The 13,801-nt window shown below is 32.7% G+C and overlaps 1 protein-coding gene across 5 annotated transcripts; it reads right to left on the minus strand.

Annotated features, from left to right (window-relative positions):
• Positions 1-5,403: 5,403 nt before the first annotated feature.
• Positions 5,404-10,143, minus strand: LOC110703291 (boron transporter 4-like). 5 transcript variants are annotated; one of them, XM_021881072.1, is made up of 13 exons: positions 9,996-10,143; positions 9,227-9,357; positions 9,036-9,118; positions 8,701-8,893; positions 8,468-8,606; positions 8,018-8,350; positions 7,736-7,909; positions 7,536-7,631; positions 7,344-7,460; positions 6,920-7,248; positions 6,458-6,737; positions 6,253-6,363; positions 5,404-5,841 (listed from the first exon to the last, which is right to left on the minus strand). In XM_021881072.1, exons 2-13 carry the CDS (start codon positions 9,349-9,351, stop codon positions 5,830-5,832), a joined length of 1,992 nt encoding a protein of 663 aa, XP_021736764.1. In that variant the 5' UTR covers positions 9,352-9,357; positions 9,996-10,143; the 3' UTR covers positions 5,404-5,829. The 5 variants fall into 5 exon arrangements, with proteins under 5 accessions (XP_021736764.1, XP_021736761.1, XP_021736766.1 ...); XM_021881069.1 differs by having other exon boundaries at positions 9,227-9,361; XM_021881074.1 differs by lacking the exon at positions 9,996-10,143 and adding an exon at positions 9,577-9,700.
• Positions 10,144-13,801: the final 3,658 nt, after the last annotated feature.

Consider the following 13,801-nt stretch of genomic DNA (forward strand, 5'->3'; position numbering starts at 1 on the left):
AACAGGCCCTAATTCCCCAAAATTCAAGTTAAAAGCATTTGTAACAATTGTTTGGGGTAAAAATACCCTAAACACGTGGCCCAATGGCCTAGTGACACGTGGCATCCAGCCGTTGGTCAGCAGGGCTCCAATCCTCTGCTGACACGTGTCCTCTAAACCCTAAAAGGGAAACCATCCCTTCCCCACTATAAATAGTGGAAGGACCCTCATTAATGGGAGGCTGGAACATTTGTTGTTCACATTGAATACTCCTCAAAAAGAAAAACACTTACCCCGAGCAATATTAATTGCAGAATTCTCCCATTACGCGAGAAGTAACTTCTACATTACGTGCATTCTACCTCCCGTATCTTTACTAACTTGATCGTCGGAGGCGGAGCTCCTACCCCCAGGAGTCTTCGTGATTTTGCAGGCACAAGCGTCGAAGGGCATTCTTGGAATTGTAACTCTCCCGCAGGACACATCAAAAAACCCCGAAACAACAATAAAGATGGGCAGAGTGACGAATTATGAAAATTGCAAGATCAAAACTAATTTCTTTTAGAGCCTATACTAATTTGTACTACATCATTTGATTTTTCTTTAGTCAATTAAAATTATATACTACGAATTTGTTTAGGAGGGTAATCGTTTTGAATTATTCTACTTAATTTCACGTCTACCTCATGATTGTGAATGTAATGCTACAACTCTAGCATCTACCAAACGTTTAAATGTGTTGAAATCAGCAGCCTATACTACACTATATGGTGCAGAAATGAAAATGGTCATTTTCATATTCATGAAATTGGTAGTAAATACTTCTTGAGTGGAATTTTCCATATTCATGCATTTTGTTAAAAGAGAAGAGAATTATAGTAGTTGGAGAAATGAAAATCATATGCATAACCAACCTAAAAGTTGTTGACGGTAAAATAAAATTCTCAACGTTTATAAATGTGTGACCACACTTTTTATTTCTTTTTTTTTTTTTTTTTTTTTTTATGGAATTATCATTGGTTATGAAGAAGATTATTAGCACTCGTGCAGTGTATCTTTCCTTTTTTTTTTTTTTTTTTATAAAAAAAATATAAATAAATAAAAGGGTCGCTTTAGCTAATTTTAATAATTTCATGAAATTTTCTATGTAAAAATTCTATCTCAATCGAAGAATTGTCAGAAGATTCATTATTCCATGTATATGCATGCATTGTTATTCATCTTAGCAACTTCTCTTTTCTTTCATCCTTTTCACTAGTTTTTGTGATGTTTGGATAGACAAACAAATAGTGATGACGTGATTTCTTATTAGACACCTTTTGTGTTTTCAAAATATATCAACTTTTAAAATTTTCGATAAATGATAATTAGAGATATTTATAATTAAACTTATGCGGCATTTACAAATATATGTGATAGAAAAAAAAAATATAAAATATTTTAACTAATCTAAAAGAGGAAGTGCATACAATGTAAGGGGTACCATTATTTGAAGTTGATGGTGTCCTAATGTAAAAATATCCTGAATAAAGGAATGATGCCATTTAGGGTCTGTTTATATTTATTGAAGTGAGCTGAACTGAACTAAATTTATTGGAGCTGAAATGAACTAAATATTTATGAGAAAAGGAAATTAGAAGCTGAACTGAACTTATTGAAGCTGAACTGAACTGAAATTAAGGGTCTGCTCAAGTTTATTGAACTAAACTGATTGGAGCTGAACTGAATTGAACAAAGCTAAAATGAATATTTTATGAGAGAAGGAAATTAGGAGCTGAACTGAACTGATTGGAGCTGAACTGAACTGAACTGAAACTGAAATTAAGCTGAAGGAATAGTCCATAAACTGAAGTGAACGGTCCCTTAAAGTTTGAAAATGTTATGATACAACACATACAAGAATCAACATAAGGTCATGTGCATACGAACATAAAGCATTACTAAAATGGGGGCTAGGCACCCTAAGCACTTTCATATACTAATAGAGTTTGCTTGTTTGTTTAAGTATACAGCTATTACTGGTCACAGTCATCATAATATTGCTTGTATGAGTGAATAATTCCGAATATGATTATAACAATTATACCATTTAATTGACGATCACATTTTTTGGGACATTCAGTTAGCTAGCTGGTAAAAATGGTTGCTCACTTGCTCTTATCTGATTTCCCAACATGATTGCTATAGTTTATGCGAATAATTTGTGTTAAAGAACACGAACTTAAATAAAACACCATGTTTACCATTTATAACAAGCGTATATAATACGCCTATTTATTGTATTATTGCTTGCTTCTTTACGTTATAGACTAGTTGATTTCATTAATCGGTATCACTAATTAATTTAATACATACAATATACTACATACATATGAACTGTTTGTTCATCTTCTAAAAAAATATTGAATGTTTGTTCATAATGCTCTCATACTCGAATAACAAATTTTTGTTTTCACAAAATAAACAATAGCGCTATATCCTTACGATATTATTGATATCGTAATAGAAATACTGTGGAGTACTAGGGGTATGTTCTCTTCAGCTTAAGCTCAGCTTAATTCAGTTCAATTCAATTCAGCTCCAATCAGTTCATTTCCTAATTTCCTTCTCTCATAAACAATTCATTTCAACTCTGTTTAGTTCTGCTCTAATCAGTTCAGTCTAGTCCAGTCCAGTTCAGCTCAGTAAATCAGAACAGGCCCTAACTCCTTGTATGCTAAAAATATTTAATATTAGATAATCTATCAATATTCCTTAAAAAAAAACAAAAAAAACCTATCAATATGCATTAATTTCCACTTGTTTATTTTTTTTTTCATATATTTTAGTTTTACTTTTCCTCTCTTTTTTTTTTTTTTTTTTTTGGAGAAAGAGTTTTACTTTTCTTTTGGTTGCGGTGATGGTGAATCATAAATGTTTAAGTCTGAATTTATTGTAAGAAAACATGTAACGTACCAGTTTAATTCAATGCTGGTGAGCAATAAAATTGGAATTCGACTAACGTATGGAGACTACCAAGTACCAACTGACCAAAAAAAAAGGAAAAGTAATTATATCCAACTTCGATTAAGGCCAGGGTTTGTTTTTTTCAGCTTAATTTCAGCTCAATTCAGTTCATTTTAGCTCCAATCATTTCAGTTCAGTTCCTAACTTCATTCTCTCGTAAACAATTCATTTCTGCTCTATTCAATTTAGCTTCAATCAGTTCAGTTATTTTCAGTAAATCATAACAGGCCCTCAAGATAGACCAATTGACCTCAACTTGTCCACTTTCCAAAGTATAGTATCTCATTTGAACTAATTGATACTTAGAATTTTATTTTTTATTTTAGTTTTTCAATCTTTATGTTTCTTTACATGGGAAGGACGGTGAGATTATATCATTATTACTTGACTAGTAATTTTAAAATAACCAATTAAGTCAATTGAAAAGCAAAAGAATTTCTTGCATATCTACTTCGTATAATTCATGTGATGACATTGTAACGAGTTGTATTGAATAAACTAAGGGACTGTCTAATAGACTGAAATCAACTGAATTGAACTGAAATGAATATTTTATAAGAGAAGGAAATTAAGAGCTGAATTGAATTGAATTGAACTGAGCTGAGCTAAACTGAACTGAAAATAAACGTATGAGAACAGGCCCTTAATCTAAACTTTTAACTAGCATAAATAAGTTGTAAAACAGCAACATAAGTTGTTATTCGAGGTAAATAAGGGTATGTTCTCATACGTTGAAATTCAGTTCAGTTCAGTTCAGCTCCTAATTTCCTTCTCTTATAAAATATTCATTTCAGTTCAGTTCAATTCAGCTGAGTTCAGTCAATGAGAACATGCCCTAATACTAGTACAGTCGTACATAAGAATGATTATTGGTGGATTTTTCAAGGAAGATGTGATAATAAAAGATAACATTATTGTATGATGTTAATTGGTAAAATAAAACTTATGCACGTTGAACCTATGTGACTATTTACCTAAGATGATCGTTCTTCTACCATAATTGTTGTTATACATTGGGATCATACTTTGTTCCTGATAATTGATGTTATATATTGAGGAATATACTAGTAGTAGTACACAATTGAATCAAACTTTTGTGACTTGAATTGTGACATAAATAATGATCATGCATACTATTGAAATATATATAGTGGATTGCAACTCAAAAAGTAGGATGTGTTGTATGCATATATGATTTCCAAATTCACCCTAGTTTTCATATGTGAAAGGAAAAAGAGACTTAGCAAATTGTCTACTACTCCGTAATATTTGTTTGAGTTATTTCCTTGAAAGTGTTTCTTTTCGAATTGTAACTTGTCAGCATTAAGATTTGCATTGTTAATTGTTCCCTTGTTTCAGACATTCATACATATTCATGTTTTATACGAAGTACAGTAATTAATAAGATCATAAAAGGTGGGAAAGTAAGGACTATTTTCAATTCATATGTTGTTCTTGTTGGTATGACTCATACGACGTTTGATTGAATTTGGACAAAAAATAAACGTATAATGTATCTGTAATTACTTACAGCTTACAATTAGAGTAATTGATATTTCAAAGTAAATTCGTATTCAATTAGAAAATGGTGTGTTGATTGAGCTATGTATGTGCGGGCAATGTATAAGAGTAATTATTGCATGGTCTTGAACCAAGGTTTCCTCACAATAGGATGATATGTACTGTTGTAAGTAAATCTCACTTTACTATCCCACATTAGCTTCATGTAGACCTGTCGATTCGGGTCAATAGGTCGAGTTTGGGTCAAATTTTGGGTTGTTTGGATTGTTTGGTTCGAGTGGTTTGGATAGCTTAGATCATTACAAATAATGATAAAGGGATCAAATCACGTCTATTTCTAGTCATTTGGGTTGATTCGGGTTCTCTCTCAGTAAAATGGGTTTGGAATTAGGTCAGGTCAAATCGGGTTATTGAGTTGGGTCAGAAATTGACAGGTCTAGCCATATGTCTTATTTGCAGGCCAATGATACGGCCCACTATGTGGTGTTGGGTCAGAGAATTTAGACATCAGGTCCAAGTATCAGATCTTAGCAAAATTGAGGCCCATGAAACAAGCGTTGCCAGTTATTGCAATATTTGCAAGCCCAGCCCATTACAAGCTTTCATGTGGATAGGGAACAATGGCCCAAAATCATACAAAGTATTAGTCACTCAATCTCATCTTGCTTGCCTCATTAAAATATATTTTGTGACAAAACTTTCGGATCGAAGAGAGTACTATTATCAATTACTCCGTATCTAGAAGCCTTAACAGCTTAGCCTGGGCAATCCATACCCACTTCAGAAAAAGAAAATCACATTGGACATTCAGCCAGTTCTTCATTGTTTAACACATTCAAAAAAAATTTGGGAGGGGTTTTACTACTAGAAACACATTCAGAACAACATGCAAGTTTACCAGGAAAAATAGAGAAAGCTTAAGATTTTTGTAAGGAAATTGATCATATAATACAGTAATACATGAAAAATGAACTAATGAAGGGAGATCCAAAATTAGGATCTAATGTACCTACAACCTCAATATTAACGAATTCGCTAAGATGTCATTGGCTACTCCTATAGAATTTGGAAAGCATGTTAATCACAAAATACATGATATCGCCATCCTAAGCCTAGCACAGATTTTTACTAATTCCTACAAAGAATGAAATGTTTTGTATACTTTTCAGTTTCTTCTAAGTTTTCAGCTTCCTGATGCAAAGTCAGTCCCCCCTTTTCTTCCAAAAAGGTATATCTTCGGATCATCACTGTCAACCTTCCCTGCTTGCTGCCTTGCTCTTACTATACTATTAGTACTTCATTGTGGGCGAGCTGAGCTCTCTCCTAAGGATGAACCTAAAAAAAGCACGTAAGACACGTGTATAAGAAATAGTTCTCACTAATCAATCCAAGCTAAGAAAAGAGGCAATCATACCCCAAATAGAATGTGTCATCAACTAGAGTAGAATACATGTCTCAAGCTAAGTAGCTTAACAAACCAATGAAATGCACAATACCAAGGGCATTGGGGAATTTTTTTCAGCTAAGATAGGCCGGGGTAATGCATTTGTGCTGTGGTGGGACTATGGCGAGGATTTCATGTTCCTGATGCTTATTTATTTTTCCCCTCTGTCTACATTTGTTCTATTCTTCCGAAAGGAAGGTTATGGTTGGAGTTTATATAGTAAAATCAACCTGGTCTTCTTTCAAAAATATATTAATGTTTTCAGGAAGTAGACAGCAGAAGGAAGCAAACTTAATTCTCACCTGCGGATTTTTAAAGCTCACAGTTCTGATCTTGAACTCCCCTCTGCTGGTTGTCAGTTCGTCAAGTATCTCACCATCATCTCCCACGGGTTCATCTTCAGGAGTTTCTCTCTGTAAATCAGTCATTATTGATGTCACGTTGTTTCTCTCATACATGTAATTAATAAGACTGAGAAAGAGGAGATGGGTAGAGAACTTAAAATACCTTGAAAGACAAGCTAAGATTACGCCTTGGTGTAGCAACAATCTCTTCGTACTCAGCAGCATCCAATTCTTGCAGATGAATTGGATGAAACATCTTTGGGAGAATATGTTGTCGTATGCTTATAAGAAAGAAGAATGGTAAGGGGAAAAGAATCCCAGCAATCGGTATCCAAGTAATCCCAAAGCAGATCATCAAGTACACAATCTGAAATAGTGTGAATGCAGCAATGCTTTTGAAGGGCACTGATTCCACATATGAAGCATGAGCTTCATCCAAAATCCTGCATAACAAGATCAGATTTTGATATCAGGGTTCAAGTTGTCATAAATACTTATTCAGTATTGTTTCCAGTTTTCGGATTTCACTTTCCAAGTGCCGCTTTTTATCTAGGAAGTTTAAAACCATCAATTGTATTAGACCACTTGAATGTATTTCAGGTTTAGAATATCAATTAAAACTTACTTGTATCGTCTGGATGGTGTGATGAAAAGGAGGAGGATTCTTTCCCAGAATTGGCTTCCTGGAAGACTGTCAATGGCCATATATGCAAAGTATCCCCAAAGAACCGAGGTAGGTATCAACTTGATCACGGGCATAGCAAATACAGCTCCTGCTACAAGGACCGACTGTAAGAGGTTACTAACTCTCTGCTCATTGACTCTAACTGGCAAATAAGCATCGATGTGATCGAGTCTAAAAGTACTGGCTGTACTGTTGTCCTTTCCTTCTTTTTTGTCTCCCTTCATGACTGCCTGTTTCAGCTCACTAAGCTCTTTGGCAACTTGACGAGGCTGAAAAAAAAAAAAAAAAAAAAAAAAAACTATCATCCAACATTATCCAATACTTTGAAGATAAATTATCTCAAGTATCTATCTTGAAAACTTACATCAGCACTTTGATCCATTTCAATGAAAATATCTTGCATCTGGCCATATATTTCAGTACTGCTAGCATTATTCTTTATATTTTGTTTTGCAGACTCTACCATCTTCTTCCCAATCAACTGTAAACAGTGTATATTATTTAAGGTCAGCGAATGAACTAATCAACAAATTCATTTCCACAGGAACACACTTACATGCTTCTTGAGAGTAGCAAGGCTCTTGGTATGCATTGGAGATTGTGGAAGGACACCGTTTGATGGAGGGAGTCCAATCAGTCCACAAAGCAATGTCTACAATGGAGCAACCAAATTATAAGGGATGAGTATCAGTCACTCTAATTGACTTTATTGAGATATAAGGTTGAAAAAAACAGGCTATTACAGATTTATCATACCATAAAACCAAGCACCAAGATGTCATAGTGGTAAGCAGAAGGCTTTCTTAGATTGAATTCCTTTTGTTGTGCCAGTTGAGAAGCAACACTATGGTCAAAGAAATAGAGCCCCGCCACCATCACAGCAGGAATTATTGCAGCAAAGACGTATACAACAGGCACCTTAGCCATATCCTGTATTATGAACACAATTTCACTAGTTAAAATCCAACTAAAATGAACTATTTCAATGGTACAAGAGCAGCAAAACGTTAATTGTGATATTGATTCAAGATTAATTACCTTGACAACAGTCCAATGGTACAAGGATTCAGATTGCCAAGGAAGAGGACTATAGAGCCTACGAGGGACTCCCTCTGGAACACCTTTAGGGACGCTAAAAGATATGGCAGTCCAAACCACAACCATGAAAGGAACCCCGTAATCTGCAATGAGGTTCCTCATACGGCCTGTACCATACCACCATGATCTTGCCCTGCGGCTCTTTAAGGCCGTTGAAATAAGACCAAAGGTAAACAAGACGCCTAGCAACCCATTTACATAACGCCACTGGAACTGGAATTTCACTTCACTAGGATCCTCAGCTTTAGGGATTCCAAACTCACTCACAGCTCCCTACATAAACAGCATCATAAGAACACTAAATCAAACTCATGTGAACAATGTAGCACATTTATATAAGCTCCTAAGTTTGCCTGATCAAATAATAGGATATGTAATTAAACTAAGCACCTTGATTGCCTCTTGGATAAAAAGAACAGTAATCAACATCCCAAAGAGCTCCCCAGCAACCCTGGTGAACCGATTGATGATCGCAGCAACATTGAATATCGAAAGAAGAATCAATATGAGGGCAGTCCATACACAAACCCTATGAAATCAAAAATGAAAACAAATTCTAGGATTACTCAACCTTGTATCAAAATCATCATCCTATAAAGTTTCATTCAGAACTAAAATTATACCATCCTGCCCAAGCCAGATAAAGTTGTTTGCCCAAATCGGGCCGCCCTTGGGCGAATTTGTATAGATAAGAGTACATAATCACGGTTGGTTCTGCAACCCCAACTATCAATAGAGGCTGCCCACCAATTATAGATTGAATGATCCCACATATTGCTGTTGATGCTAAAGTCTCAACTGTGCTCAAGCTTCCATCTACATATAAAAAAATAAAAAAAAACATCAAAATTAACCTATGAATTATTCTATTTTTCATTATTTTTAAGTGTCGAGTATCTAACACAGGTACTTAGGTAAAATGAAGAGTCAGAGTAACATCGAGTAATCGAGTAAGCACCTGTGTCTCTGCTGAGTTGCTCCCCAAAAGCTATGACAGGAAGAGCAGAAGCAAAGAAGATGAATGTAGTTGGGGCTAGTATCCTATACTCCAAAATTAAGACAAAAAATACATAATTAAAATGAAATGATCAGAATTTGAGTTACAATTAAATTGAATTCAAATATGGATATGGAAAATTGGAATAATACCCGAATCCGGATCGAATACCAGCAATCCAATCTTGCTTGTAACATGCCAATCTTCCATTAAGATCATTTGCAATCCCCTGTAATGGTGGCCTCATTTTCCCAAGTCCTAATCTTGCTTCTAACATTGTAATCTACCTTCATCAAAATAATTAAAAAAAGACGATTTAAATTACTAAAAATATTCAACAAAATTATTAACAGCAAAACGAGGCACTTTAGCTTAGGCAGTTCATTGTAATTAACAAATTGTGTAAAGGGTAAAATTATGAATTAAGCTAAATATTATGCATCATTGCTGTTAATTTCAGCAAGAATTGCAAATTTCATCAAGATATTTGTTGATAAATTACAAGATCTAAAGGTTGTACTTTGCTGACTAATCTATTCTTTCTTACAAGAAAGACAATGCACCAATTGACACCTATTTAGTCACGCAATCGTAAATAAATACATTAAATATATGTTTTTAAACAAAAAAAAAAAAAAAAAAAAAAAAAAAAATTGGAAGAGTGAAAATTACAAAATAAAAATCATATTTTTATGCTATGAAAAATAATTTAAATAATAATCATATTTTTATGTTGGTGAAATGAACAGAAAGAAAAAGGCAAAAGTGACTTTAAATAATTAAAGCTTTTTAAGAAAAAGGATCCAATGAAGTTTGAGATACACCGTTTCTTCCTAAACAATGTCATATTCATAATAATTACCCTGAAAATTTAAATAAATCACATTCACATATTAGTGAAGCCAGTGAAAGTGAACATACAACGTAAGACGAAGTCGCCGGAAAATGTTGCCGGAGTCGGAAAGTTTCTCTGACTAGAAAGTGAGGAATGTAGAGAGAGAAATGAAGGGAGTGATAATGTTACATGGGAGGTTTAAAAAGACCCGCGCTTAGAGTTGTACTGCAAATGTTTTTATGACATGAACTGGAAGTGGGGCCCATTTTCTGATGAAATTCTTGGAGTGTGGTGTTGGGTTTGTTGGTGACGTTTCATGTTTGTGTACAAAAACTTGTGCGCGTTTTACGACCTAATTAGCTGTCACTCCCACTCTCTTTGTACTCACTAATCACTCTTTTTTTTTATGTAAACTCACTAATCACTCTATTAATCTACTATTCTTAGTCAATTTTGGCTGTTTATTTTCTTTTTCATAATTAATTCTTTTGTTGACTGCTTATTTTGTTTTTAATGTTTGCCTCATTTCCTTTTTGTACATGTACAGAGTACGTCATAGTTGTTTTTTATGTTTGCCTTATTTTCTTTTTGTAGATGTACAAACTACTCTTATTATAGGGTATGAGCTAGACGGATGAACAGATGGATCAAATACGATACAATAATGGCTTGATTCGTTATGATATCGATAAAAGACAAGAGACACATCAGTTGGTCAATAGCTATATATAATATCATTTTTTAAATTTGGCATGAGAATCGAATTGAAGCATGGGAGGTTAACTTGTTTCATTTTTGACAAATTAGCAAACATATACAAACTATTACAAGCCCTAAACGTAGAACGAAAACAACATATGAGCCAATTTTACATGAGTTCTACTATTTATTTAAGATTAGCACAAGCCAACAAAACATGTCTTTTACTTAACTCAAGCGGCACAAGACGCATTGGCATGACATGTGAGCTTGTATAATTAAATTATATTAAGAAATATTAATGTTCAACATCATGCACATCGAGACAGATCTATAAAAAACACATATTAGTACATTTAGGCCTTGTTCTTTAGAGTTATTCTGCTCCGCTGTGCTCTATTCTGCTTTGCTTTGCTAAAATCTGCTCTGCTCTGCAGTGTGTGAAAGTCCTGCTCTGCTCTACTGAAATTTGTTCAGCTCTACTTTGCTCTGCCAAGAAGCTCAAAAAAACATGATCAATAATATATTTGGAGTACAGTTTTATACAAATACATAAAAGCTCTCAAACTCAACAAGAGTAGATAATAGAGCCTGATAACATACCTCGTATATTGAAATTATTTAAGTACTAGTTTAGTGCCCCGTGCGATGCCCGGGTTGTTTATTGAATTTTAGCATAAATTCTTAATCTTTATAAGATTTGCTAGATGTGAAGTATATTATTTTAACCGATTAGTATGTATTATCAGGGCCGTAAAAGAGGGTGTGCAAGGTGCCCTCTTGCACACGGCCTCTAATTTTAAGAGGGCCCATTTTTTTAATCCTTTTATTTTTATTTTTATTTTTAACTATTGATTGTATACGGAGTATTTGTTAGTCTTCTTGTTTATAACGCCGTCAAGTTTTAATGTAGCAAAACACGCAATTATTTTCATCAAAAACATTTTCCTCCCTTTATTCATACAAATTCTTAAATGGACCTGGTTCACACTAATTTATTGTGGACCACTAACATTAGAGAAAGTATGGTTGTTTTATTAATAAAAAAAAGGGTCACTGTAATTAAAAAAAAGTTCATTATGTTGAAATAAAAATCATTTTGGTAATGTATAGGCCTAAGTGGTTATTTTTGTAATGAAATATTTTATATATTGATCAATATGAATAATAAAGGTCACTATGTTAAAATTAGGGTAATAGCGTCGTATTTCAAGTTCACAATATTATTAAACGCTGTAGTAGTTTTAATAAAGATTACTATGTTATAAATAAGGTTACTATGTTAAAAATAATGGTCACTATGTTCAATATAATGTCAGTTGCGTGTGTATAGACCTCGGGTCCACAATAATATTATTGTGGACCAGGTCCAAGCAAGTCTTTTTGCTTTATTCAAGCTTCATATTAATTTCTACAACTTTCCAAATTCCTTCATCAATATAAATTAGTATCGTAGTATCTTAATTAAATCAATTCAATTCCATGGAAAATAATTTCTCCATTCAAGGATTTTTAATGGAAAATTACATATACTCAGTCAAATTCAAACGTTTTTTCTTCTATCACATTGGCAGTGAACAATTAATTATATTTGATTTTCCATGATTATTTCATCTAATTCTCAATTGATAGACAATCAAACAAAAACAAAAACCAATTGAAACTTCACTTGGGGGTATTGTTTTGATAGCTTTTTGAATGACTGATTTCATTGATTCCTACTTTGTCTATTGGTTAAAGGTAAAATTTTGATGTTTATTTTATTTCAATTTTTTTTAATGTTTTTGGTTTAATAATATCAATTGAAGCAATTTTAATTGATTTTTTCTTATACGGTCCTAGACTCCTGGCTTCTAATTTTTCTATAGGCATGTATAAATTATTTGAACGCAATTATGCAGTATCTTAATCATTACTATTATTTCACAGTTGGATGAATTTTTTATTTTTAATTTTTAATTTTGCAATTTGTATGTTAAAGATTAGAATCGTAATTGGTTGTTTCTAGTCTACGGACCTATAATTGTATATGTGACATTATTATTATAATTATGATGTTATATTTAGTTGATATATTAACATGAATAAAATATTTGAATTAATTTTGCATAATTGAATACATCATTGTTATACAAAAGCATTTTCTTTTTGTAATGTATATATAGGAAAATTGTGCATTATCTAAATTATAGATAAAAAGTACTTCATTTCATAATATAATTTTTACATTATTAAGGGCCCCTTTTTCGATTTAGAACAGGGCCCCCAAAATCAATGCTACGGCCCTGTATATTATTAATCTATGTTTTATGCTTTTAACTCTTTCTTTGTTCAAAAAAATATTATGATATAAAAAATAATTTATTTGATAATTTTTGAGAATTATAATCTAATAATTTTGTTAATAGAATTATAATTGAATTTGCACATTTAAAATATTGGTATTTTATCGAAAATACTAATATTATCCTAAAATTCTATCCAAATAGAATTCTAAATTAACTTTTTTTTTATTTTATGAGGTCTATTTAAATCTATCCAATGTGGCGCGACACTTGGCGTTTTCGCCAAGTGTCGCTGTCTCGTGACCTGGCTAAAAGTTTAGCTTTATATATTAGTTATATGATATGTTTATTATTTATCTTAAATGTATACCTAAGATTAGGTGTGAGGAGAGCTCAAGCCATAATGATACTATACGTCTATACCTAAGAGGCTAAGATTAGGCAAGGATGCCGAACTTCTCATTTACTGTATCTGTATGTACATCAATTATCTTTTTGCAACTATGCATTTATGCATGATATGGAGTGCTTCCCAAAGGTCAGATAATTGTTTAAAAATTCTGTCCAAAATTTTCGGTAATACTTTTATGGACAATGAGTCAATGTCTCAATGATATGCGTAGTGCTTAAGGATACAATTAAATAATTAAAAAATTTCTATATTAGAATTTGTACTGCGTATTAATTTAGCAATGTAAAACAAAAACAAGCGTTGTTAATAGGTACAGTATAATTTATGTTTTTATTTCATTTATTATTTTTGCTTTGATTTAAATTGGCTTTATGTATCAATTTGATTTTTTTTTTTTTTTGGAAATCTTTTTTTTTTTATTAATTACAATCAATTTTAGTAAACTATATATATGCTCTGTTGATGTATCAACTAACATTTATATGAATGAAATCAG

The sequence above is a fragment of the Chenopodium quinoa genome, unplaced genomic scaffold (genome assembly GCF_001683475.1).
Source record: "Chenopodium quinoa cultivar QQ74 unplaced genomic scaffold, ASM168347v1, whole genome shotgun sequence".
In the NCBI taxonomy this organism is placed as follows: domain Eukaryota; kingdom Viridiplantae; phylum Streptophyta; class Magnoliopsida; order Caryophyllales; family Amaranthaceae; genus Chenopodium; species Chenopodium quinoa.

Excerpts from the sequence above, each read along its gene's own strand:
- LOC110703291 (XM_021881072.1), bottom strand. The coding sequence starts at position 9,351 with ATGTTAGAAGCAAGATTAGGACTTGGGAAAATGAGGCCACCATTACAG. Across the intron at positions 7,910-8,017 it reads ACCATTGGACTGTTGTCAAG|GATATGGCTAAGGTGCCTGT; the intron begins GTAATTAATCTT and ends TTCATAATACAG. Across the intron at positions 6,738-6,919 it reads ACACCATCCAGACGATACAA|GATTTTGGATGAAGCTCATG; the intron begins GTAAGTTTTAAT and ends CTTGTTATGCAG.